The 27,885-nt window shown below is 43.4% G+C and overlaps 1 protein-coding gene across 3 annotated transcripts in view; it reads left to right on the top strand.

The window, feature by feature from the left end:
* exoc2 (exocyst complex component 2) overlaps positions 1-27,885 on the top strand; it is a 323,421-nt gene that overhangs the window by 99,723 nt on the left and 195,813 nt on the right. For all 3 annotated transcript variants that reach the window (XM_072509914.1, XM_072509916.1, XM_072509915.1), the window contains exons 7-9: positions 13,934-14,014; positions 16,394-16,539; positions 16,628-16,709. In XM_072509914.1, the coding sequence (XP_072366015.1) occupies positions 13,934-14,014; positions 16,394-16,539; positions 16,628-16,709 (309 nt within the window). The remainder of the gene's footprint in view (positions 1-13,933; positions 14,015-16,393; positions 16,540-16,627; positions 16,710-27,885) is intronic.

Here is a 27,885-nt window from a genome sequence, read left to right as displayed (position 1 = left end):
TACTCATGTGCCAGTTTGTCTTAGGGCCAGGAAATCTTTACATACATATGTAGACTATAGTCTACAATTTGAATAGACGTGAGCAACGGGCTCCTTCCAAAGGCTATTTTTCGAACTGATGAAGTGGCAAAAATTGCAACAGGAACTGTCACCTGAGAAAGAACCAGCAATTTACTCTGCTAAGTGTTCATTTTTACCCTCATAATTTCAAATTGTTAACCATCTTTGTTGCTTTAGTATGAGAAATAGCTTGGTCCGAAATATTTTCCAGTTAATTGTACAAAACAAGACTTTATTTAAATTTCAGTACTATTTTCAAAGAATTGATTTTTAAAAGGCTACCCTGACTCACGAATGCCTTTTTAAATTTTCTGGTGTCTACACTTGGACTTTGTAAATAACAATTCCAGACTGCAATAACTACACCATTTCAATTTGGTTTATATATTTCACTATCTGAGACCTGTAAAGCTAAGCAAACAGACATCTGCAAAAATGTAGTCACTTATTGAGAGACCCACATAGGTTGGGTGGAATTCTCCCAAAAAATGACGTGTCATTTTGAGGGGGAATCGCAGGGTGATTTCCACCGGATAGATGGGCGCAATCCAGATTGGGATTCACCCACACTTAGTCACCTTTCTTTAGCTTTGGGAGGTTCTCAGTGAAATATCCCCCCCCCCCCCAATCTCCAAGTGAGCATACCCTGCTGGGTGCTGATGGCCTCCCCATCTTTTTTAAAATAAATTTAGAGTACCCAATTAATTTTTTCCAATTAAGGGGCAATTTAGCGTGTTTAATCCACCTTCCTTGCACATCTTTAGGTTGTGGGGGCGAAACCCACGTAAACCGGACAGTGACCCACAGCCGGGATCGAACCTGGGACCTCGGTGCCGTGGGACTGCAGTGCTACCACTGCACCACCGTGCTGCCCTGGCCTTCCCAGCTTAAGACTACCCCCCCCCCCCCTTTCAACCCCCTTCACCACCCCTTCAGGGCCCATCCCATAGTAGTGCCCCACTGGCACTGTCTGGGTGCCCTCTGGCACTGCCTTGCCCTGTCTGCACCCCGGGGCTCAAATGGTGTTCGACGTTTCCAGCATGGTCATCACGTCTCATTCCCATCTTTGGAGACCAGGACTGATTTGTACTGGCCTCGCGCTGCGCCGGTGGGGTCAGTGAATCCTGGGAGCTGGGGCACTCCGGTCTCGAACCGGCTGCGCAACTTTAAATGAGTTTTAAGACTCATTTAAATATGCGAGTCTGGTTCAGCTAGGACATGAACCAGATTGCGTCATGTGCGAAACCCCATTTAGGGCCTCTCCCACTATTCACCGGAAATAGCAGGATCGGCGCCGGATGCAACGCAGCCGGAGAATTGCGGCCACTATGTCAAACAAATTACACTCTGAAGCCACAGGCACTTGTAAATTACTATTAACAGACAACCTTTAAATCATCAAAGTTTATTATCCAATTTAAAACACATGACAGCCTGGAATTTCCACCGAATCACTGGCGATTCCCATATTGGTGTGCTTCCTTTCTGCTCCCCAAACTCTCTTGGGCCTCTCAATTCCCTGAGTTCCGTGTGTTTAGGTTAAAGTGCATTTAGTGCAAAGCTGTGAAAGAATTGCCGTTTGTCAAATGAGGAGTTCCTTACCCAGCATTCACCTGATGAAGGAGCAGCGCTCTGAAAGCTTTTGATTTTTAAAAAACCTGTTGGACATTAACCTGGTGTTGTGAGACTTCTTACTGTGTCCACCCCAGTCCAGCGTTGCATCTCCACACCACAGCATCCATAGTGACAGAGAAACTGCTCTATCTTTGGGGCCAAATCCTTGCGAGGCCCTATTCCAGGGAGGGAGTGGTTCCTCTGCTGCTATAAGTGTTGGGTAAAGAATGACCCATTTGATAAAAGTTGTTTCTTTCTCAAAACTGCCGCCTCATGCTGAATTGCAGCCTGACCTCATCAACTTCCGACTCAAGGGAAATGTGCACAAACTATGAGCGGAGCCATTCCTTCTGGCCCAATGTTGCGTCGATACACTCAGCATTCCTATGTAACGATAGTGACTACATTTCAAACAATACTTCAATGGCTGTAAAGTATTTGGGATGTCCAGTGGCCATGATAAATGTTATATAAAATGAAAGTCTTTCTTTTCTTTTTCTTTCAGCACTGATAGCTCCTCTTCCCTGACCTTGTTTCTTCTTTCCCTTGGTTCTCATGGCAGATCTGCTTCACTAAGAAGCTTTACTTTTGGGGAGTGACGCTAGATGGCTGTCCTGGCCTGGGTCTCTTGCTCTTTCTGCTGCTCCAAAGAGTGATGGGCAGGCCTGTGAGTCCCAGCTATCAGTCAGTCTTCAAGCAGACTCATTGCTTAACTGGAAACCTGCAGTTTTACTCCTATGTCTTATGTGACCTGTTGTGTTTTCTCTCTTAAATGTTCTAAAATTGTTCTTTGACAACTTCAATAAACCAGCGAAACCGGTCAATACATTCCCCTGTTTTATGTTCTGTACTATAATGCTGTTGAGTAAAACTGAGAAGCACAATTCATTACTGAAGTTAAACTGGTCCAAGTGAGAATGCTTTCTGAAATAGAAATTTAGACTACAAACTGTTGAGAGAAGAGAACTAATAACTGGTGTGAGCTTAGCATTGTTGCAGCTGATTAGATGTTGATCTTGATCTCAGCTGGTAGTTTTTTTAAAAAGCGCATTCAATAACCAATTTGAAAATAAAGACACCTGGAATCAAAAAAGCAGCTGATGCCAGTCCCTAAGGTGTATGTAATTAACAGGTTTATTGTACATATGTTATTACCTTTACATAAACCTAATTGCATTTAAAAATAAATTGGCTTCATCTGTGCAGGTAAGATTTATAATTACGCACTTTAACTTTTAAATGCAAGTACAGGAAAACAACATGTTTAGGATATACTTATTTTTTTCATAGTTTTGCCCAAATAAACTCAGATTTGATAGTTTAATTGTCTCGTGGGATCCGGGTGTAACTGTTTGGGAACAGTTTACTTGAACTTGTTTAAAATGCTGTTTTTCTCTATACGACCATGAAAGGCTGGTGAAGAAGGGGGTTGAAAGGGGTGGGGGTGGGGGGGGGGTAGTCTTGAGGAATGTTGGTCCCTTTAAAGGGATTGTGCATTCATTTTGCAATGGCGGATCAAAACCCTGCTTAGGGCATCAGATTAATTGAACGTTCTCAAAAGGACGATATGATTCCTGATAGTTTCACACCACCATCACCAAGGAGTGCAGGCTTAAGGCAAATTAATTTTAATTTGCATTTAATAATAAATCTATTTGTTGTGCTCAGCTTTTGAATGCATTTGACATTAAGGCTCAAATTCTCCATCTTCCGAAGTTTTATATGTGTAAATGGGAATTTTAATAGTCAGTCCAAATACTCATTTTACTCCAAAACCTTTGCATTATGTACCTCAAGGACTTCCAATATAGTGAGCCAAGTGTTTATTCTGGGCGAATGGTGGGCTGGGAATTATTATAAAAACTGTAGATGAGTTGACTTGATTGTACTTTTGTTGCTTTTACTCTTAATTCAGAACAACTGTGCATTGTGACCACGATTATGTAGTGTAAGCAAATTAAAAGTTATAAGTGTAACTTTGTTCAAATAAACTTCCCAAGTATCGGTTACTCAACTTATTCTGCAGTAGCGCCCACTTCCATTAGCACAGATGATGCAGCGGGGCTGGTTTAGCACAGGGCTAAATCGCTGGCTTTGAAAGCAGACCAAGGCAGGCCAGCAGCATGGTTCAATTCCCGTACCAGCCTCCCCGAACAGGCGCCGGAATGTGGTGACTAGGGACTTTTCACAGTAACTTCATTTGGAGCCTACTTGCGACAATAAGCGATTTTCATTTTCATTTCATTTCATTTATCTGAGACTATACTTTGAGAAAAAGAGAAACATTTCTTTTTAGCTTCTTTAAGCTTTCTGTAGGATGGGATAATTCTGCCAGGAAGACATTCCAAACTTTTTCCTCATTTAAAATCAATGCTGCTTTGAACCAGAGTAGTTTATGAGAGTATGTCACCCTTGGCTTCACCCATTGCAAGACACAGAAACTTAAGACTTTTGGAAGCCTTACAGCTGTTGGCTGAGCCAAAATAAACAGGCTGCCAGGATAAATGGCAGCAGAGATCATGCTTTACCCAGCCTGGTCAGCTGTAGTATTTCCAGTGAAGACTGAAGTTGCAGACCACAAGATTCCTGATGAATGGTTTCAGACCACCTTTCCCTGAAGAAATAAAGAGCAGGCTTACACCTAATGGAATTTAATTTCAATTTAGTAATAAAGCTTTTCTTTGTGCTCAGCTTTTGAATGAATTTGACATAAAAGCCCAAACTCTCCAGCTTCAGTACATTTTTCAAAAATGAACTGCTACGGATTTGACATTTCCTGAGGGCTCTGGCAGCAGAACAGCATAGATGTGTTAAAAGATGATGTACAAATCAGTTTAGGAAAAAGTCAATTTGACATTCTTGAGGTTTTATATATTCATTTATTTATTGTTCAGATGCAAAACTAATTTATGAGAATCTGCTTCCTATTCATATGTTTCAGAGTTTAAATTAAAAGATTTTGAATGCAACGTAGGAAATGGGTATTTCTAAAACTTTAAAAGCATCAGACAGAATCTTAGAAATAAGGTTAAGCTTTGGAGGTTTTTAGGCTGTTGAAGCTGATCCCTAGAAGAAAAAGGAAATTGTGTCACTGCATCTTTCTGTCAGTTAGTTTGGTTGACAGTTTGATAGTATCTTTACCAATTCTGGGTTGTTGTCGTAGACGATGCACAAAAGAAAGTGAGCTTCATCGCCCGAGCCAATCTGTGAAAAGTCAAAGATGAGTCACAGTCACCTTAAACTGACCTACTGTTCTCTGGAATTGCAAATGGCAATAAAAGTCAATAATTTTGACAACTTAAAAAAACATGTTTTTGCTGATGACATTGCCTGTCGTACATTGTTGCATGTCGCAAGTTGTGCAGTATTGTACACACAAGTTAATATGCCAGTGTTGCATGAATATATTGCAGTAACATTTTAAAACACTAATTTAATTTTATTCTTATTATTCTCTGCCTGATTGATCAGAACTGTCACTGAGAGAGTGGATGCATAGTCGCTGTCTGCTCCTCGGCTATTGACAGTGCCCCACTTTTGCTGACTTTGTCCAAATTACCCCCCCCCCCCAACCTAGGAAGTAGCAGTGTTCCACTCGGAATAATTCTCAGCTGACGCGCTCTCTCTTCTGCTGAGAAAAATAACTTAAATCAGGATCTCAGTAGAGTAGAGTCGGCACGTTGCCAGTATTGTTTCAAAATGCTGCATCTACATCTTGTGCTTTTGCTTTAATTTATCAAATAGTGCAACCATAGGATGTGAGTAATTACTTGAGAACTATTTGACCACTTACTTCAGAATCCAAATTAGTCAAATTGACCTTGTGGTATTTTTCTATGGTCAAAAGATTGCATGGAATGAATTGACGATGAATTGAATAGATTCTTCATTATTTTAAAACTGAAAATAGTCTCCAGTCGACTTGCTTTGTTCAGTAAACCCAGATTTACCTAGATATTCAAATAATGTATCCGGGTCTGCCTGTCTGGTTAGCTGCCATTGATCTGAGTGGAAATCAGCCTCCTTCATGCTGGAATTGTATCCAGCACTCGTATAGCTATAAAGTTAAGTATTGGCTAGTAATTGGGTACAATGAATGATGTGTACTAAATTCAAATAAGTACTTTGCCCGTATGTTCATTGTTGGAATGTACCAGTAATCAGTGTTGCTTTGTGGAGTACATCAGAAACAAATTTCATTGAAATGAAAACAGGACAATAGGTAACAAAAGATATCTTTGCAGTACATCACCTCCGCACTGACATCCGTTTATAAATTGATCTTACAATATATTTTTTGTCTCTGTTTTAAGTATTTGCTACAAATATTTAGTTGGATTTGAGAAAGTTGGAACGGAGAGGGAACAGACTTGTAAACAATGAGAAAAATGAGCCCGGCTTTGCTGCAAGTAATTTAATGCACCCAGACTGTGCGTGGAATGCATTTATTGTAAATGTAAGCAAAATAGCGAGAGCTGACGTTGGGGTCCAAAATGTTCCTCCGTTTTAATCCCTAAATTAAAGTTTCTTTTTGATTTTACCCTGCTTCTGAAATTATGCTGAAAATAAGAATTCTGATGAAATGCGAACACCTTGTGTAATCATATTCCTGACAGCTAAAAGCATAGGCTGGTTTATAATCATGGACAGCTGATCTATTGTGTTGTATTTTGAGAAATGAAGATGTATTGAGAGTGGGATATTATAGTGTAGTTTGAGGTAATATTTGTAAATGTTCCAAGAATGGTAATTAATGTTATGTATTCGTCAGTGAATTGTGCTTGTCACCATCTTTGCGTATAGTTTTCTCTTGCTGAAGATATTTGAGCAAAGTGGAGTTTTGTCTTTTCAGTGGTTCCAATTGTTTTCTTGATGACTTACAAAATCTATTTACAAACCTTTAAGGCTACACAAATCTATCACCGACTAGACTGTTAATTAGCCATTTAATTTAAAACAATTTATGAACTGATTATGATTTAGTTTAGTATACTGCATGTGAATTTGTGCTAATGGAATGCTATTGGATTATAAATAGAATAGATACATGGGAAAGAGTACATGCTGCAGATCTAATTAATTGGATCTAATTAGAATTTAAATGGCATGAACTTCAAATGTGAAGTTTGGACAGTTTAGGATTTTTATCTGAACCCTGTGGTTAGGTTACACTTAATCACTGCCACCCCCATTGTACTCATAACATTTTGAAACATAACTTAACATTTAGAGAGGGGTACTCCTTGTTTATTTTCATTTTAGATGTTAACAATGGACAGTCTTTAAATTTGTTTCACATCTTTGGTTATGAGACATTTACATATCAATGTTAATGATTGTGACATTACTGCAGATTTATTTGGAAATAGCCACGGTTTAATGGGAAATACAATCTCATAAAAATAATTGTTTTGAAGGTTATATAGGGCAAAATGTTCCGAAAGAATGGCAGTGATGGTGTCTGACTGAAAACTGGCGTGTTTCAGCAGCACAGCCAGGTTTTATGTCATGAACTTGTGACACTTTGTCCGAAACAAATTGGTGGGTGTGTTTGGTGATGTCACCAGGGGAGGGGTGGGGGGGGGGGGGGGGGGGGGGGGGGTGATGATGGGATGGGCGCATGGCCGCTCCATGGAGTCTTTGCCGGTTATACATAGATTGGGGTGCCATCTTTAAAACGTGCCAGACATGCGCTAAAAATATACCCCCCCCCCTCCCCCGGCCATGGAGGACTCTCCCCACATGCTTCAGGTTGCTCCCCATCCCCCAAACCACGGAAATATTAGTGGCACTCTTTCCCCCCCCCCCCCCCCTTCCCTCACCCCGCGCGTTGTCTGGCATGCAGCCCTCTTGCCCCCCCCCCCCATGGTGAAGGGCATTTCTCCCCTCTGTACCCCCAGCACTGAGTGACAACCCTGGGGCCTCTGCCGACAACCCTGGGGCTTCCAGGCACCTCCGTCCCCTTGGTGGGAAGTCACGCCTACGCGAATCCCGTTTTTGGTCTCTGGCCAGAGTTTTCAACCATTACAGATTTTACGCCTGTGACTAATGGCCTGCAGAATCGCGCCTAGAGATTTTAATGTCCATTTTAATAGAAATTAATTTTTCGCACACCCATCCAAGGATGCATTTTAACATAAAAAATAATTGGCTTGAGCGACATTTAAATTATCTTTTAGTATAAGAACAGTTTTATAGTGATATGTATGTCTAAGATCATGCACATCCTTTTGGATTGAATCTTTTCAGTGCTTTCCGTATCCTTGTTGGATCAACTATTTAGGGTTGTGCTGGTCCCATTAACTTGGCAACGATGAACAGGCGAAACTTGAGCATTTAGGCCTTGGAAGAGGATGTGATTAGCACTGATTTCATCCTTGTCAAATTAATGGAAATCGCATAGTTTTTTTAAAAAGCTGCAAACTGTGTTATGATAAGGTTAAGTCACCGATGTCCCAGATGACCATAGGCTGCTTTCCCCTTTGAGGTTTAACCTGAGGATCATCACACCTCAGGCGAGGGGCAAGGTTGAGAAGGTGGGCCTTCATGAATAGCCTCCTCAGCCGGTACGGTAATTGAACCCTCGTTGCTGGCCTTGTTCTGCATCATAAACCAGCTGTCTAGCCCACTGAGCTAAATCGGCAGAAGAGCATTAGAATATTTAAACAATCTACTTGTGAAAAAGAAAACAAAACCTAGAGGCTAACTCTCATTACACTCAGTGACATTGCTTCTACCTTTGCTGCATATTTTTTGTATGCTTGCCTATATTCATAAGATAATTATGGATTGAAAATCCATTTTTGACCCATCTAAAATCATCCAGAAAAATTTTATAAGTTCCCTCATTGCCACATCGAGTGTTTTTGAAATGCTTCATGAGTTTTTGATTGCCATCATTCTTATCTGGAAGTCCATTCCGAACATTGATGACTCTTTGAATAAATAACAATTATCTGATTTTGATCCTAAATTTAGCTTCTTGGAGCTCTAATTCTATTTTAATCTTGCAATTTAATTCAACATAATATTTGAGGTTGATCTTTTCCATGCCCTTAACTATTCTTTATACCTGTAAAAGGTAATTTCTCAGACCTCCTATTCCAAAAGCCTCAATTTTGGCAGTCTTTCCTCATAGTTAAGAACTTTGACTGTAAGGATCAATCTTGTGGCTTTTCTCCATGTTCGGCTCTTGGATAATTTCCTTGGATCTCAACAGTCATAAACTAGACAAATTAATCAAGTGCAGTTTTACAAGATCCCCACAGTTTGACCAAGGCTTCCTCTGCCTCGCGTTCTAATCTTTTGACTATATCATTCAATATCTTATTAACATTGTTGATTGTGTTCTGCATTCATTGGACATGTGGATTGTCGAGCCTATTAAGATTCCGAGGTTTCTCTCAACTTAGTTATTTCAGCACACCTCTTGAAATACGAATATCACTTAATTTTCTTTCCTACTGTATTTTGCACTTGTCTGCATTGACTTCAATTTTCAAATGATACAGTAGGTACCATTCAGTAACTTCTGAGATGCCATTAGCATTTCTGAATATTTCTATAGTAGAGGAACTCCGAAGATCCACTGTGTATTTTGTCTAACTACAGTCTTGTGCACTCATTCCCCATCAACAATCCAAACCTCCAGTTTGCATGGCATCCCAGAAGAGGGAAAGATAGGTGCCCTGTTTAAGTGGATAGAAGAAACGTTCCTGATGGGGACGGAGAGGCAAAGTGGATTTTGTTGAGTGGGGAGCAGTATGCTAAAAAGAGGGAGCAGTTGGAAGTTTAGTTGACTCACAACATCATAAAAAAACACATCCTCCAACTCATGGTGAGAAATGCTATGGGAAGGCCATTAGGTTGTGTCATTTACTCGTTGCCTGCTAAAATCGTTTAAAGCAGAGGCAGTTAAAAGTAGCATTAAAATAATTAAGCCCGTGTCGAGAATTACCGCTATATATAAGAATGTGGCTTAAGTGTTCATAAATTTATTAGCGTGCACCCACTTCCAATGGAAATAAATCAAATTTGAATGGAACAAATCATGTATGTTTGAAATGAGGAAAGGTGAGAGAAGATTCCAAGTAGGAATTGAATGGAAGTGACAATGTGTGACAATTCAATTTCTAAATTTTATTGCAGCTGCTTTATATTTTTTAAAGGCATAAGAATGGTTGTTAAAAGCTTAAAAGCATAGTTGGAGGTCCATGCCTCCCTATTCATGATATAGTTTGTCTGTTAAAGGATGACAGTTATATAAATTAGAGTATGTTTTGAGAATACTCTGCCAGTAGTGAGGGAGGGAAAAGGGCCTCAGGCTGCACGTATAAACTTGTATCATGTTAATTCTGGCCAGCTAAACCGGCCAAGAACAGTTGTTACTCAATTGTCCGAAACATCCCTCAACTACTTCTAGAAATGTCATGGTTGTAATTTTATGACCTAATTTGTTTAAAATGTTCTTCCAATGTTAAAGAATTATGAAGTGCAAAGGTTGTGTGGTTACTGGAATTCTGGTAGATTTAATTACACATGCAGACGGTGACATGCTCACATTCTACAAATAGGTCAGAATATAATCTCATGTCAGGAATGGTTTATAAAAGCTTTTACTTTAGGTTCATAATGCCATCAATATGTTTTTCCACCTTCCTGGATTTGACCGATCAAGAAATTGAGAAAGAAAGATGGGGCAGGAAAAGCATTTTAATTATCTATTTAACGTTCTAAGTACCGAAATAAAAATCCGGACTGAAATTTCTGCTCTTATAACTATTGGCGTCATGTAAATTCACGTTTTGGCTGCATTTATTATTTAATTGGAGAAAGAGCAAGACTACAATTTCATACTAAAGTCTGCAAATTATCAAGTTTTTGTAGGTGTAGAAAATGCAGTTTTGAAATTTAACATAGTTTGATTAGCGCAGGGATCCTTTTTGCTGGAAATGCTTGCGTTTCATTAATCCAGATTGGGGATATTGGATATTTGTCTTTTTTTTTGTTTTTGGTTTGATGACTCGAAGAACATTCAATATGTATCATTTCAACCAAGCTCTAAGTGTGCGTGACTCTGCAACACAAAATAATGGAACATCAATTGATGAGTATAAAACAGAGCACAAAACAGAATAATGAACCAATAGTTTGGGTAAAAGTACCAATATCTTATTTTAAAAAGTCAGCCTCTTGTTGCCCTTCATAAGGGAATAATCTTGAATGCTATGGTGTGGTTCTAGATCAAATATTAGGATTGTCACAGTAATAGTGGTCCTTTAAATCTGGATAGGCCAGTCCGAGTTGAGATTGAGGCTGATGTTTTACATACTTGGCAGAGCAAGCTTTCTTTTCTTCAAAAACAAGCTGATATTTCGAAATGTTGTACAAAATAGTTTTCATGGTCTGTTTATAGTTTATAGCTACTGTAATTACTTTGCTGCTTGTCTGTAACATTTTATATCTAATGATAACCATGCCACTATGTATGAGCTCCCATAATCTTGACGGCCAAGACTATCAATATATTTTTTAAAACTGGACTTCAAAAATTAATTAATGACAGGAATTGCGTTTCTACATTTCAAAGCGATAAAATGTGGTATAAATGCAAATGTTATTTCGCAGAAGTTTTGTTTTTTAAGCAATAACTCGAGGAAAGAATTGCGTTTTCTGAGAAAGTGTCAGTGCAAGTTAATTTGGTATTGGCAAATCTCAACAAAAACATTCGATTAATTTCTTGTACAGTTTAAAAAGTTCTTTCTAATCCTGCTTAAAAAGAAATATGGATGAGGAGCTTTGTAACCCAAATAATTGTTTTCTTTCAGAAGACTGTTGTTTTCCCACATTCAAATTTTTCCCTTAAAATAAGCAAGGATTTGGATTTAGAAATTATCTGAGGTGGTAGTTTTTGAATTGGCAATCAGGCTTAATTCAATATGGAGGTGGTTGCAACTAAGGTGCAAATGAAAGAGGAATATGGGGGAAACTAAAGGGAGACCAGCGAACTCAGTGGCTCAACATCATAGCAGGCTGGGGAGGTGACGGGGAAATACTACAACCACATCAGATGCTATCACTATGGTCAACTGAGACAGAAATCAAATTTTGAAATTCAATTTACATATGTCATTTCGAAAATATTAATTTAAATCCGAGAGCACATAGATTCATTGAAGTATGATAACACATGAATAAGATTATTGCTGATGAATGCACATCTTGATCTTGATAGTAAACTGCGTTGCCTTTGTTCTGCTATTTCCACATCAGCCTCTCTGCATAAGCTATCGGGATGAACACCACATGCAAATATTATGATGCAGTTAAGGAGTGGCACATGTAATTTTTTTACTCTTGCTTTCTTTAAAATGCCAGGACTTGTGCCATTTTGCCAGTTTGCTTTCCACAACTAAAGGTTCTTTGCTCAAGTAAGCAGAAAGTCTCCAGGGAGTTGTTACTTCACCAGTGTTGCTCCAGGCGGTACCGATATCTCTGAGCTAAAGAGTTCTTGGGCACGATTCAGCAACCCTGTTGCTGAAATGGGTGAATTGCACGAGAGGTCCAAATCGGGCTCTGCGCCAGGCCTGCTGAGTGAGATCCAGATCAGCATATTTAAATGTGCCGAATGGCTTCTTATATACCTGGATGCCAGATTGACCCGGTGCCCGGGACTCAACAGCTGTGCCTGCGACACCTTGCCAGGGCACTGGTCCACACAAATGTGGACCAGGCGTAAAGGCAACTCGGGGGGGAGGGGGGGGGACGGGGACGGGGACGATGGGTGGCGGGTATTGCAAGCCATGGAAGACCTCTGGATGGTCGGGGACATGGCATGGTCCTGGCCCTCCCCTTGACACCAGGGCGCCTTGGCACGGCCACCAGCGGGCCGGGGGGCTGCCTTACCAATTGGAGGGGGTTTCCCCAGGAACCTCGATAAGGTTGGGGGTGAGGGGGTCGGGGACGGTCAGGGCTGCTGATCGAAATGGTGCCCCGATCTGCGAACACCCGTTCCTCCTGGAGAGATCAGCTCACCCACAGGATATCACTGTGGCCTCAGCAGGGAGTAACTCCCCAAGGCCAAAAAAAAGGCAAAATGCCGTTGAATAGAATGGTGTTCCTCGGCGCTGCAGCCGCCGAGAAATAACCTGCTGAACGGTAGCATAGTGGTTAGAACAATTGCTTCACAGCTCCAGGGTTCCAGGTTCGATTCCCGGCTTGGGTCACTGTCTGTGCGGAGTCTCCCCATGTGTGCGTGGGTTTCCTCTGGGTGCTCCGGTTTCCTCCCACAGTCCAAAGATGTGCAGGTTAGGTGGATTGGCTATGCTAAATTGCCCTTAGTGTCCAAAATTGCCCTTATTGTTGGGTGGGGTTACTGGGTTATGGGAGTAGGGTGGAGGTGTGGGCTTGGGAATGGTGCTCTTTCCACGAGCCAGTGTAGACTCGATGGGCCGAATGGCCTCCTTCTGCACTGTAAATTCTATTCTATGAAACATGCCCCAAAAGCAGACTTTAACATTTGTCCGCTGAATTGCGCCCCTTATTTGAATTCACTATTGTGGTACTAGATTATCAGTTACATAGTTGGTGCTGTTGTGCAATTTACTGTTGACCTACACAGAACACAGTGGTTGCTGGTGAATAATGGATTTATTTTTGATTGTTCTATATATATATTGGGAATAAGAAGTCAAACCTTTCTTTTGCATTATTGTTCTGAAAAGTGCAGTCTAGTTCTATTTAGTTAGAGGCTTGTCGTCATAATAACAACAGAGGTCAACATTTTGGTCCCCTGAGAAACCTTAAAACACACTGGGGACGATTCTCTGGCCGCATTGCGCCTGGAGCGAATCCCGCTATGTCGGAAGAATTCCGGGAGAGGTTCCTTTTATTCATCACTGCATTCTGTTGAATATTACTAATTACTAATTGTTGAATATTACTAATAGTACTTAAAATGTGCTTTAGATTTATTTGTAATATTTTTTTCACACAAATCTAATACATATATTAGGCAGAATACTTAAGTAATAAAAGATGTTATATCAGTTATTTTACAGTTGTATAGTTATGTACCCTTAGTTTTGTTAGTTATCTTGAGGAAATTGGAAGTTATTTTTGTATTAGGTCCAGGAACCAAAAGTGGTGAGGTAATGTCAAGTGGTTGTGGAAGAAAAAAAAGTGGTGTTTTAAGTTTTGCATTTTCTATAACCCTGAAATAAGTGATTGCCCATTGAGCTCACTGCATATTTTATTCCAGCAATTCATCAAAAACTGGAGGTGGATGGGACGGAAAAAGTGGAAGGATCTATGACGCAGAGATTGGAGAATGTACTCAACAGTAAGTTGTGCTTTTCCAGTGATACCTATGTATGGAAATGATTATTCAGTTCAATTGGATCTCTGCTTAAAAGGCTTGTAAGGGGGCAGTGACCTTGGTATTTTGAAATTTATCCAAGTTTCTATATGATAATGAACACTAATTGCGCGAGTGTGTATTTTTATCTTTGCAATGGGAAAAGTGTGCCTCAGGTTCAAACTTGCAGCATCTGCATCCTATTTAAAAAGGTGGGCAATGATTTGTCATATCTGACATTGTATTTACACACGCAGGTGTGCACACACTAATGCTCTCCATACTGAACTCCTACTGAAAAGTGTGATTGTTGTCTGGTTTAATATAGGGATATAAAGACTGGAACATTGACACGTTCTTATGTTGAAGAATTTATTTTAGTGACAGTGGATGCATTAAATGTGCGGGACACGGAATCCATTTTACACAATAAAAGCATTTTTCCACCAGGTTGAAATATGAAAGACCTGGTTTACTGAAACTGTTCAGCAGCATCAATTACAAGTGTCTGACTTAAGTAAATCTGCACCTTAGTTATTGGAACTGCTTAAACTGAAGAGTGTATCAGTGTTTAATTTGGTGATCTTATGAGAATTTTGATATCCGGATTCATTAACTGAAGCACAGTTGAAACGAGTGCAATTGAATTAATTTTATTTTAAAAACAAATCATTAAGCAACTTAATTGCAGCAAAACCTTACAGTAAAATTGTACTTTTAATGGCCTTGATTTATTAATCATGCGTCATATGCTAAAAATTAAATATGGAAATAATTTTGCACTAGTGTTTGTAAAGCATACATCGTCAATAGCTTTTTCCAACTTACATCATTGTTGTCAGGAAGATTTTCTTTTTTGAGACTGTTCAGTATCATCCGAGTTAAGACGAAGGAAATCTGAAATGGAAATGCAGCAAGGTTTTAAGAACGGATCAGTCACTGGTTTCTATTTTATCACTGAAATAGGAGTACAGTATTTGACATATCTCTTTAACATTATTACAAGTTGCTGGAGGGGAAATGAATCACGATAATGTACAGTAAATAAACAAATACTTTTCCTTTAACTTAAGTAAATAAACTTGAATAAATGAGCTGGTTCCTTTAAAGTGGATAATATCGCAGTTGCTATAAAATAAGAAAGCTAACTTTGCGATGAAGTTAATTTTTTTAAATTCCGTAATGAAGAAATAAATTTCACTGAAATGCTTATGCTGATGCATAAAAATCTCATCCTCAATGTACACATTGGAGCGAAATGTGAATGTGGGTATTTAGCAGACTACATTTAATTTCTGTGGGCCACCCAAGGAGCTGACTGCAGAAAATGGCATGCAAGCCACCCAGTGTGATCGATGTGCTCTTTTTCCTATCTTTGCTTAAAGTATAGCCACCAGACCAAATAATGCAAACCCTTTTTGGTAACATTAAACAACAAATCTATTTTAGACATTTTTTTTGTTTTTGCCAAATTTAGATGTTTGTTTTCTTGTTAAAAAACTGAAAGGGAAAAAAAGTAGGCATTAATAATTGGTGAAAGCTCTGCCACAAGACGGTTGGGGAAGAATATTTAGAAGTATTTTTGAAGCATACGGATGAACAATGACCAAAATGCTTTACAATGTACAAACTCCATTTCTGATTGTTGTTTTCAAATTTGAGGAGAAATATGTGCCTGGACATATATTAAAAATGCTAGTCAGCAGGCAAAATGACAGTGGTAAAGAAAAATAAACTGTTTGAATAAGGTAAAAATAATAATTAAAGCAAGTTGAGCAAGAGTCCTTAACATTGAAACCTTCACTCGTATAGGAAGAAAAAGAGCTCCCAGCATATATTTATGATCCAGACAGTTACTGGTATTTTTTTTTTTTACTGCTAACTTGCCTTCTAACCGAATTTACCATCTATTTCAGGACATTAAATTAAGTTTTCTGCTTTATTTTGACAGTCTCATGTAAGAGTGTTATAATTTCATTTATACTGAATGTTTAGCATTGACCTGAAGTATTTCAGAATACTGAGCTGCTGTGGTGGACTTTTAAAAATAAGGCCTTACCTGCTCTGAAGTGAAACAGAGTGAGAATTCCTCTTCCAGCAAGTCTCACTGCAGCCTTATTGTCCGATTGGACCCTAATTCCACTTCTAAGCTGCCCTTAAATTGCAACTGTAGCCGTGGTCTGCATTGAGGTTGCGATGGAAATGCTAGCTAATATCCATCAATTTGAAATATGTTTGATTGAAACTATCAATCTTCTGACAAGTCAGACTGCTGATTTATATCAGTGTGTGGCACTTCTGGAAGTAGCAGTATTCTAGGATGTAGTAATAAATTTATGTAACAAATCTTTTATTTCTTTCCAGGAGCAAGTACCACTGCAGACACACTGTTCCAAGAAGTCTTGGGACGTAAAGACAAAGCAGATTCTACAAGAAATGCCCTAAATGTTCTTCAACGTTTTAAATTTCTCTTCAATCTTCCTCTTAACATTGAAAGGAACATTCAAAAGGTAAGTGACTATTAGCACTTTATAAAAATAATTTACTAAGGGTGCTTTTGGTATTCTACAATTCTATATGTTGTATGTCTTTTTTTAGGGCGATTATGATGTAGTTATAAATGACTATGAAAAGGCTAAGTCACTGTTTGGGAAAACGGAAGTTCGCGTGTTCCAAAAAGGTAATTCTTGTGATTTTAAGAAATACATTATATTTAGCAATGCACATGTTTGAAAATACAGCAAAAGTCTGACTTGTACCATAACTTTTTACTGTTTACATGTCATATATTTGGGAACTTGGGGCTTGGAAAAACTACATCAAACAGTGCTCCTGGCAAAATTTCAAATTCAGATGCAAATTCTCCTGGTATGAAGCGATACTACAACTAAATTAAGGGTTCAGAATCAATGTAACCTAATGAATATTTGGTGGGAATCTGTTTCTTGCAGTCAACTGAATTCTTGGATACACTCATCAGTTTGTGATTTGATAGACGCACCATGTTATTTATTTTTCAGAATGATTGTAGTCTATTATTTTGATCAGCCACATTAATAAAGATTAGTGGTTTTATTTGATTTGCACCAGAAACCTTGCATTAATTAAACTTTGTAGTTGACCATGTCTGCTGCATTGGTTGTCAAATCAACATTACTATGAAGCTCTTTACCCTGAACAAGTCTTCTGAAAGTCACTGGGTATGTTCATTCTTTACCTTGGAACTCTCGAGCAAATCACTTGTGTTCCATTTTGGAGATTGCAATCACATGGACATCTCAACAACATAATCTCATCTGGATATTTTGATATAATGAAGCCATGATGCACAAATTAGTTTATTTTAAGATTTATTGCAAAATTCAAACCTACAAGATGAATGGACAGCAAAAACCCACTAATCCTTTATGTCCCCCAACAGTCATTTTTTAATTAAGTATTCCACCCTCAATGCTCCTGTCCAGAAGCTACTTGGGCTTCTCACAGAGCTAGAAAAAAATCCCCGAAAATAATCAAAATTAGTTCAGCAGATCGCAGGATTTTTCACAGATCATAACGCCTATTTAGTCATCTAGATTTTCTATGTATTAACAGCTATCTCAGCCAAAAACTTGTCCTGACCCCCCCCTTGGACATCTGCAGAAAATCCCCATTCACTACATGAGGAGATGATTCATTCCAGAAGTCAATGATCCATTGTGATAAAGAGAAACCTCTTGACCTCTAATTTGGTTCTGTTTTTGCTCCTACATGTTATCTGTAAATTATCAGATGCTTCGAACAGTTTGTTCTTAAAAAGTTTACCCAGGTGCCCTTATTTACAAGATGAACAAAGGACAAACACAAGTTCACAATTCAACCAAAATATATTTTCAAGAGCAATAAAACAGTTATGCTCCCAAATTATCCCAACTATAATATGCCCAAGATTCTAATACTACCCATGCTGATGAACTTGATCGACTGCAGGTCCGATCCTCTGAGCATCGGTCATCTCAGGGCCCACATTGGCGAAGGTGGGTCTTGCACGCTTCTTCCATCTATTCTCTGCTGTCTAGTCTTCTCCGCTGCCTCTGTGTCAAATCCTTGCTGGGGAGGGTCCCTGGGTGCTTGGTATTACCCCCCTCTTTATGCCCTTCCAGAAGTTTCTCTGGCCCTCAGCCAATATGGTCTCTGGGCAGGGATCACAACACCTGAGTTGCTGATTGCATCTCTGTATGACACCAGGAACTCGCACCCCAGGGCTCCACCCCTCGGTGCATTGTCCGCACGTAACCTTATCCCATGTAAGGTGATGGTGGAAAATCTGGGTGCCAGAAAGTTTGGCTTCATCTGGGCAATCCACAAAAATCGATCCATTTGAATAGGGCCGATTTTCTTCTGATCTCCTGTTTACATTAAATATCAGAATTGCCTCGGCTGTTTGTCTCTTTCCAGTGTACTCGAACTTGGCTGTTTGAATTCCCATCAGGCCTGTCTGACTGTGGTTTTAATTTGAAGTGTCTTAATTGTATATCGGACCTAAGATTCAGGCTGTTGGCCATTTTACCATACACGTACGTATTTCCTCAGGTTTTTGGAGCCTACTCACCAAGGTAGCCAAATTCCTATGTTACTTTAAATATCTTTCCCAAGTCACCTCAAAGCCTATGCTTTGCTGGAGTGAAATATCCCAGCTCTCTCAGCCTCCTGTGGTAACTTAAAGTAGGTATAATTCCAATAACTCCAGGGAACCTTTAAAAACCTGTTCTGAGCGGATTTGACGAGAGCTGCTGAGTGGATGTTTCCTCAGTGGGGGAGTTTAGAACAAGGGGGCAAAGTTTGAAAATAAGGTGCATCTCCCATTTAAGATGGAGATGAGGATGAATATATTCTGAGGGTCAATAGTCTTTGGAATTCTCTTCCCCTGTGAGCAGTGGAGGCTGGTTTATTGAATGTACTCTAGGCTGGTTTAAACAGACTTTTGATTGACACGGGATCAGGGATTATGAGGAGCAGGCGGGTCAGGGGTTATGAGGAGCAGGCAGGAAAGTGAAGTTAAAGCCACAATCAAATTACCCATGATTTTATTGGATGGTGGAATAGGTTCCATGGGCTGAATGGCCTACTCGTCCTATTTCTTATGATCTTGTGACTTTCCGATGCTTCTGGGGCTAACTGAGTGAATCTTTAATGTACTGCCTCTAATGCAAAGGTAAGCATCTGTTATGGTCCGATTAGGGACCAGCAACCTTTTCTTTAAAGTAGACAAAGTTTGAAATCCCAGTTACTCACTTTTTTTAAAAAAATATGTTTTATTGAATTTTTTTTCCCAAACAACAATTTTTCCCCTCTTACAAAGCAAACGCAACAATAACAATACAGAAATTTTTAACAATACACAAGTAACAAAACCCCTTTATCTTTGACCTAAACTAAACTAACCCCCCCCCCCCCTTCCCCCTGGGTTGCTGCTGCTGGTCATCTGTCTTCCCTCTAACGTTCCCCTAGGTAGTTGAGAAATGGCTGCCACCGCCTGGTGAACCCTTGAGCCGATCCTCTCAGGGCAAACTTTATCTGCTCCAGTTTAATGAACCCCGCCATATCATTTACCCAGGCCTCAAGTCCGGGGGGTTTCGCCTCCTTCCACATGAGTAGGATCCTGCGCCGGGCTACTAGGGACGCAAAGGCCACAACGTCGGCCTCTTTCGCCTCCTGCACTCCCGGCTCTTCCGCAACTCCAAATAGAGCTAACCCCCAGCCTGGTTTGACCCGGGCCTTCACCACCCGCGAAATCACTCCCGTCACTCCCTTCCAATACCCTTCTAGTGCCGGGCACGCCCAAAACATATGTGCGTGGTTTGCCGGGCTCCCGCCACACCTCCCACATTTGTCCTCCACTCCAAAGAACCTGCTCAATCTTGCTCCCGTTATGTGTGCTCTATGCAGCACCTTAAATTGAATCAGGCTAAGCCTGGCGCATGAGGAAGAGGAATTTACCCTGCTTAGGGCATCAGCCCACATTCCCTCCTCTATCTCCTCCCCTAGTTCGTCTTCCCACTTTCCTTTTAGTTCGCCCACCGACTCCTCCCCCTCTTCTCTCATCTCTCAGTAAATCTCTGACACCTTGCCCTCTCCGACCCACACCCCTGAAAGCACCCTGTCCTGGATCCCCTGTGTCGGGAGCAACGGAAATTCCCTCACCTGTTGTCTAGTAAACGCCCTCACCTGCATATATCTCAAGAAATTTCCCCGGGGCAACTTATACTTTTCCTCCAATGCTCCCAAGCTCGCAAAAGTCCCATCTATAAATAAATCTCCCACCCTCCTAATTCCCAACTGGTACCAGCTCTGAAATCCTCCATCCATTCTTCCTGGGGCGAACCTATGGTTGTTCCTGATTGGGGACCCCACCAGGGCTCCCCGCACCCCTCTCTGTCGCCTCCACTGTCCCCAGATATTCAATGTTGCCGCCACCACCGGGTTCGTGGTAAACCTTTTAGGTGAGATCGGTAGCGGCGCCGTCACCAGCGCCTCTAAACTCGTCCCTTTACAGGACTTTCTCTCCAGTCTTTTCCACGCCGCTCCGTCACCCTCCATCATCCATTTACGTATCATTGCCACATTGGCGGCCCAATAATAATCGCCCAAGTTCGGTAGTGCCAATCCTCCTCTGTCCCTACTACGCTGAAGGAACCCCCTCCTTACTCTTGGAACTTTCCCTGCCCACACGAAGCTCGTGATGCTCCTGTCTATTTTATTAAAAAAGGTCTTGGTGATTAGTATAGGGAGACATTGAAATACAAATAAGAACCTCGGGAGGACCATCATCTTAATTGCTTGCACCCTGCCCGCCAGCGATAGAGGCTGCATGTCCCACCTCTTGAAGTCCTCCTCCATTTGTTCTACCAACCGTGTCAGATTAAGTCTGTGCAAGGTTCCCCAGCTCCTAGCGATCTGAATCCCCAGGTATCGGAAGTTTCTTTCCACTTTCCTTAGAGGCAAGCCTTCTTTCTCTCTACTCTGGTCCCCTGGATGTATCACAAATAATTCACTCTTCCCCATGTTTAGCCTATACCCCGAGAAATCCCCGAACCCCCTCAAAATTCGCATAACCTCTATCATCCCCCCCGCTGGGTCCGACACGTATAACAATAGGTCATCCGCGTATAACGAGACTCGGTGTTCTTCTCCCCCTCTAATCACCCCTCTCCATTTCCTGGAGTCTCTCAACGCCATGGCCAGAGGTTCAATTGCCAACGCGAACAACAATGGAGACAGCGGGCATCCCTGTCTTGTTCCCCTACATAGTCGGAAATACTCCGATCTATGTCGACCTGTAACTACGCTTGCCGTTGGAGCCCCATAAAGAAGTCTAACCCAGCTAATAAACCCGTTCCCAAACCCAAACCTCCTTAACACTTCCCATAAATACTCCCACTCCACCCTATCAAATGCCTTCTCTGCGTCCATTGCCGCCACTATCTCTGCCTCCCCCTCCACTGGGGGCATCATTATCACCCCTAATAGTCGTCGCACGTTAACATTCAGTTGTCTCCCTTTTACGAACCCTGTCTGGTCTTCGTTCACCACCCCCGGGACACAGTCCTCTATCCTCGATGCCAGTACCTTTGCCAGCAATTTGATGTCCACGTTCAATAGTGAAATAGGTCTATAGGACCCGCACTGCAACGGATCTTTGTCCCTCTTCAAAATTAGCGATATCGTCGCCTCCGACATCGTCGGGGGTAGAGTTCCCCCCTTCCCTGGCCTCATTGAACGTCCTCACCATCAACGGGGCCAACAAGTCCACATATTTTCTGTAATACTCCACCGGGAACCCGTCTGGTCCTGGGGCCTTCCCTACTTGCATGCTTCCCAGTCCCTTAATAACCTCGTCCACCCCAATCGGTGCCCCCAGGCCTACCACCCCCCGCTCCTCCACTTTCAGGAACCTCAATTGGTTCAGGAACTGCCGCATCCCCTCCTCTCCCTCTGGGGGTTGAGACCTATACAGTTCCTCATAGAAGGTCTTGAACACCTCATTTATCTTTCCTGCCCTTCGCACCGTGTCTCCCCTTTCGTCTCTAATTCCTCCTATCTCCCTCGCTGCTGCCCTCTTTCGCAATTGATGAGCCAACAGGCGACTAGCCTTTTCCCCATATTCATACCTCCTCCCCTGTGCCTTCCTCCACAGTACCTCCGCCTTTCTGGTGGTCAGAAGGTCAAATTCCGTCTGGAGTCGTTTCCTCTCCCTGTACAACTCCTCCTCCGGGGTCTCTGCAAATTCCCTATCCACCCTTAAAATCTCCCCCAGTAATCTTTCCCTTTCTTTGGCCTCTGTTTTCCTTTTGTGGGCCCCAATGGAGATCAGCTCTCCTCTGACCACCGCTTTTAGTGCTTCCCATACCACTCCCACAGGGACCTCGCCGTCGTCATTGACCTCCAGGTATCTCTCAATACACCCCCGCACTCTTGCACACACTCCCTCATCCGCCATCAGTCCCACATCTAATCGCCAGAGTGTTCTCTGCTCCCTTTCCTCTCCTAATTCCAGGTCCACCCAATGTGGGGCATGATCCGAAACCGCTATGGCTGAGTACTCAGCTTCTTCCACCCTAGAGATCAACGACCTTCCCAAAACAAAAAAATCTATCCGGGAGTACACTTTATGGACATGGGAGAAGAAGGAAAACTCCCTAGCCCTAGGTCTAAGAAATCGCCATGGATCCACTCCCCCCATTTGGTCCATAAACCCCTTAAGTACCTTGGCCGCTGCCGGCCTTCTTCCGGTCCTTGAGCTGGATCTATCTAGCCCCGGGTCCAGCACAGTATTAAAGTCCCCTCCTAAAATCAAGTTTCCTACCTCCAGGTCCGGTATACGCCCCAGCATCCATCTCATAAATCCCGCATCGTCCCAGTTTGGGGCATACACATTAACCAACACGACCTCCATTCCCTCCAGCCTGCCACTCACCATTACATATCTACCTCCGCTATCTGCTACGATGTTCTTTGCTTCAAATGCTCCCCGTTTCCCCACCCCTCTATTCTTTGCGTCCAGTCCTGAGTGGAACACCTGTCCCACCCATCCTTTCCTTAGCCTAACTTCTTCCGCCACCTTTAGGTGCGTCTCTTGGAGCATAACCACGTCTGCCCTTAGTCCTTTCAAATGCGCGAGCACTTGGGCCCTTTTTATCGGTCCGTTCAGGCCTCTCACGTTCCACGTGATCAGCCTCACTAGGGGGCTACCTGCCCCCCTCCCGTGTCAACTAGCCATTACCTTCTCTAGGCCAGTCCCATATCCCGCCTCCGCGCTCCCACTCGCTCCCCCAGCGTCGCACACCATCCCCGCCCACCCACTCTTTAGCCATTTCCTTTTGGATTTCCGCAGCAGCAACCCAGTTGTCGTCCCCCTCCCCCCTCCCCGCTAGATCTCTTTCTAGCATGATTGCTCCCCCCATATTACTTCCGTAAGTCAGCTGACTTCAACTGACCCCGGCTACTCCTGCTCACTCCTCGACCCCCCCCGTGTGGGGAACTCCCATCCGCCTTGCGCCTGTCTTCCCGCCTTATTCTTTCTGGCGCGGGAACATCCCTTTACCTGACCCGCCTCTTCTGGCGCAGCTCCCTTTCCCCTCCCCTCCCCTTCCCCATTCTCCAACTATGTCCCGTCTTTCCCCCCTCACCGGCGCCCACATTTCCCCAATGTCTTCCCCCCTTCCCAATTAACTTCAACCATAACATTAACAATAACATTTCCTGCAGCATCAGTCCCTCAGTTCCGATCCAATTTCTCTTCTTTGATGAAGGTCCATGCTTCCTCCGCCGTCTCGAAATAATGGTGTCTCTCCTGATACGTGAACCATAGTCTTGCCGGCTGCAGCATCCCGAACTTCACCTTCCTTTTATGCAACACCTCTTTGGCTCGGTTGAAGCTCGCCCTCCTTCTCGCCACCTCCGCACTCCAATCCTGGTATACCCGTACCACTGCATTCTCCCATCTGCTACTCCGCACCTTTTTAGCCCATCTCAGGACCTCGTCTCTATCCTTAAGGCGGTAAAATCGCACGATTATCGCCCTGGATGGTTCTCCCGCTTTTGGTCTTCTCGCCGGAATCCGATTTGCCCACTCCACCTCCAAGGGGCCCGTAGGGGCCTCAGCACCCATCAGTGAGCTCAGCATCGTACTTGCGTACGCTCCACAGTCCACTCCTTCCACACCCTCAGGGAGACCCAGTATCCGAAGGTTCTTCCTTCGCGCTCCATTTTCTAGGGCTTCGATCCTTTCAGTACACTTTTTATGAAGTGCCTCGTGCGTCTGTGTCTTAACCGCCAGGCCCAGGATCTCGTCCTCAATATCTGTCACCTTCTGCTCCATCACGCGGAGCTCTGTCTCCTGGGTCTTTAATGTCTCCTTGAGCCCCTCAATTGCCTGTAGCAACGGGGTCAGCACCTCCCTCTTCAGCAGCTCCACGCACCATCTCACAATTTCATCCTGCTCAGGCCCCCATGTCGCCTGCGCTTTCTCCGCCGCCATCTTGTACTTCTCTCTTTCTGACCCTTTGGTCGACGATTCCTCGCGCTGCAGCCGCCGCCGCCGGTTTTTTCCTCCTTCGTTTGGGGGGACTCCCTTCTCACACACCCCACACCGGGTTGCGTCATCGAAAAATTCCCCGTTGGGGCTCTTAAAAGAGCCCGAAGGTCCGTCGGAGCTGGAGCCGCCGAAGCGTGCGGCTAGCTAGGCATCACCGCAACCGGAAGTCCCTTCAGTGGCCTTGATGAGGTCTTTTCACAGTTGTTCCCTCTGCTGCTAGAATTCACCTTTGATACAGGCCCTCAGGTCAGCTTGCAGCTTTAAGCTTGCCCTTCCCCCGCCTGCATGCTGGAAGAGGCCCTGTTTATCCTGCAGTTGCAGCCAAATTTTTTACTGTTTCTGCCGTGTCTGGCAACCCAGAGACATACCCTTCCTGGGGGACCCTGTCGGGGGAATATTGCAGCCTTCTTCCCACACCGGGAAATGTCAAACAAATGCCGTGGGGGCCCTGTAAAAGAGCCCAAAAGTCCGTTCCAAGCAGGAGCTGCCGAATATGCGACCTGGCTCTGCATAGCCGCACCCGGAAGTCCCCAGTTACTCACTTAAGAGAATAAAGCCACAAGATTCTATAGTTTTATACAACCAAAATACATTTTACGTCAGAAAAGTAAAACATTCTACAATATATATCTTATACTTTAACATTCAGAATAAACAGAAGACAAACCTGAATTAACAGGCAAACTGTTGTCAAACACATCACACTGCATTTTAACAGACAGATCATGAGGGATTTCAACTCCTGGCTCTTGAAGATCTAGCTTCTGAATTAGCAATGGTTTAATCTCCTCCTGCATTCATGGGATTCACAAAGCTGCACTCCAGCCTTGATTTACCAGCACACGTCCAACCCTTGCTTCACTAAATGGCACTGTCTCCTAACCCCACTCTCCTGCTGCACTGAGCTATAACGTGACTTCCAGGGCTTTTCTGAGCCCTAATGACATGGAACCATTGATCTTCTGGCACCTGCTCAGCTCCCCAGGACTTTCTTGAGCCCTAACTCCAGGAGCTTACTAACAGCCCCCAGGGCTTTGGTGTTCTGCGAACTGCATGAGGCCTAAACTGCAATGCTCGTCTGCACTGAATGGCTCCCAGGGCTTTTCTAACTGCCTACAACCTCCTGTCAACTCGTCCTTCCCCTGCTGCAGAACACTCAGATCAATTGAACCCAGAGAGCCTTCTTTTTTAAAAAAAATATATTTTATTAAAGTTTTTCGATCAACCAAGAATTTTCCATTTTTACAACTTTGTAACAGTATATACATTGATTGTTTTTTAAAATAATATATTCACTAACCGCAAGTGTCAACACAAATAAAAAACAAAAGAAATAGTAACATTGAGAAGATAAATATGAACAACAAATATGTAACAACACACAAAAAAAAAACCCAAAACCCGAATGCACCCCCCCCCCCCCCCCCGGGTTGCTGCTGCTGTCTTTCTTATTTTCCCTTAACGCTCTGCGAGGTAGTTAATGAACGGTTGCCACCGCCTGGTGAACCCCTGAGCCGAACCTCTTAGTGCGTACTTTATCCGCTCCAGTTTTATAAACCCTGCCATGTCGTTTATCCAGGCCTCCACGCCCGGGGGTTTAGCTTCTTTCCACATAAGTAGAATCCTTCGCCGGGCTACTAGGGACGCAAAGGCCAAAACATCGGCCTCTCTCGCCTCCTACACTCCCGGCTCATCTGCAACCCCGAATATAGCCAACCCCCAGCTTGGTTCCCACCCAGAACCCGTGCAATACCGGACATGACCAGAACATGTGGGTGTGGTTCGCAGGGCCCGCACCTATCCTCCACCCCAAAAAACCTGCTAAATCTTGCTCCCGTCATATGCGCCCTGTGTAGTACCTTGAATTGGACCAGGCTGAGCCTGGCACACAAGGACGAGGAATTTACCCTACTTAGGGCATCTGCCCACAGCCCCTCCTCAATCTCTCCCCCCAGCTCCTCCTCCCATTTTCCTTTCAGTTCCTCTATCATCGTCTCCCCCTCGTCTCTCATTTCCCTGTATATATCGGACACCTTACCGTCACCCACCCATGCCCCCGAAATCACTGTCCTGGATCCCTTGCGCCGGGAGCTGCAGAAATTCCCTCATCTGTTGCCTCACAAATGCCCTCACTTGCATATAACGAAATGCATTCCCAGGTGGCAACCCGTATTTTTCTGTTAGTGCTCCCAGACTCGTGAACGTCCCGTCCAAGAACAGGTCCTTCAGTTTCGCAATTCCTGCTCGCTGCCAAGATTGAAATCCCCCGTCTATCCTTCCCGGGACGAACCTGTGGTTGTTCCTTATCGGGGACCACACTGAGGCCCCCGTCACTCCCCTATGCCGTCTCCACTGCCCCCAAATCTTCAGAGTCGCCACCACCACTGGGTTTGTGGTGTACCTTTTTGGGGAGAACGGCAGCGGCGCCGTTGCCAGTGCTTTTAAGCTAGTTCCCCTACAGGACGCCATCTCCTGCCTTTTCCACGCCGCTCCTTCTTCTTCCCTCATCCACTTACATATCATAGACACGTTAGCGGCCCAATAATAATCACTCCGACTCGGCAGTGCCAATCCCCCTCTATCTCTACTGCGCTGCAGGAACCCCCTCTTTACCCTTGGGGTCTTTCCGGCCCACACAAAGCTCATGATGCTCCTGTCCACCTTCTTAAAAAAGGTATTTGTAATCAGTATGGGGAGGCACTGAAACACAAAAAGAAACCTCGGGAGGACCACCATTTTAATCGCCTGCACCCTGCCCGCCAATGACAGGGGCACCATATCCCACCTCTTAAAATCCTCCTCCATCTGCACTACCAGTCGTGTCAAGTTAAGCTTATGCAAGGTTCCCCAGTCCCTGGCCACCTGGATCCCTAAATACCGGAAATCTCTTGTTACCCTCCTCAGCGGCAGCTCGTCTATTCCCCTGCCCTGTTCCCCGGGGTGCACCACAAACAGTTCACTCTTCCCCATATTCAGTTTGTATCCCGAAAACTCTCCCAACTCCCTGAGTGTCTGCATTATCTCAGGCACCCCCTCCACTGGATCCGCGACATATAACAGCAGATCATCCGCGTATAATGACACCCGATGTTCTTCTCCTCCTCTAAGTACCCCTCTCCACTTCCTAGAGCCCCTCAGTGCTATGGCCAATGGCTCAATTGCCACCGCAAACAGTAACGGGGACAGGGGGCACCCCTGTCTTGTGCCCCTATATAGTCGGATGTAGTCGGATCGTTGCCTGTTCGTAATCACACTTGCCACCGGGGCCCCGTATAGGAGC

The sequence above is a fragment of the Scyliorhinus torazame genome, chromosome 6 (genome assembly GCF_047496885.1).
Source record: "Scyliorhinus torazame isolate Kashiwa2021f chromosome 6, sScyTor2.1, whole genome shotgun sequence".
Classification (NCBI taxonomy): Eukaryota; Metazoa; Chordata; class Chondrichthyes; order Carcharhiniformes; family Scyliorhinidae; genus Scyliorhinus; species Scyliorhinus torazame.
The sequence above is the reverse complement of the archived record's forward strand: the minus strand, read 5'-3'. Positions and strand labels throughout refer to the sequence as shown.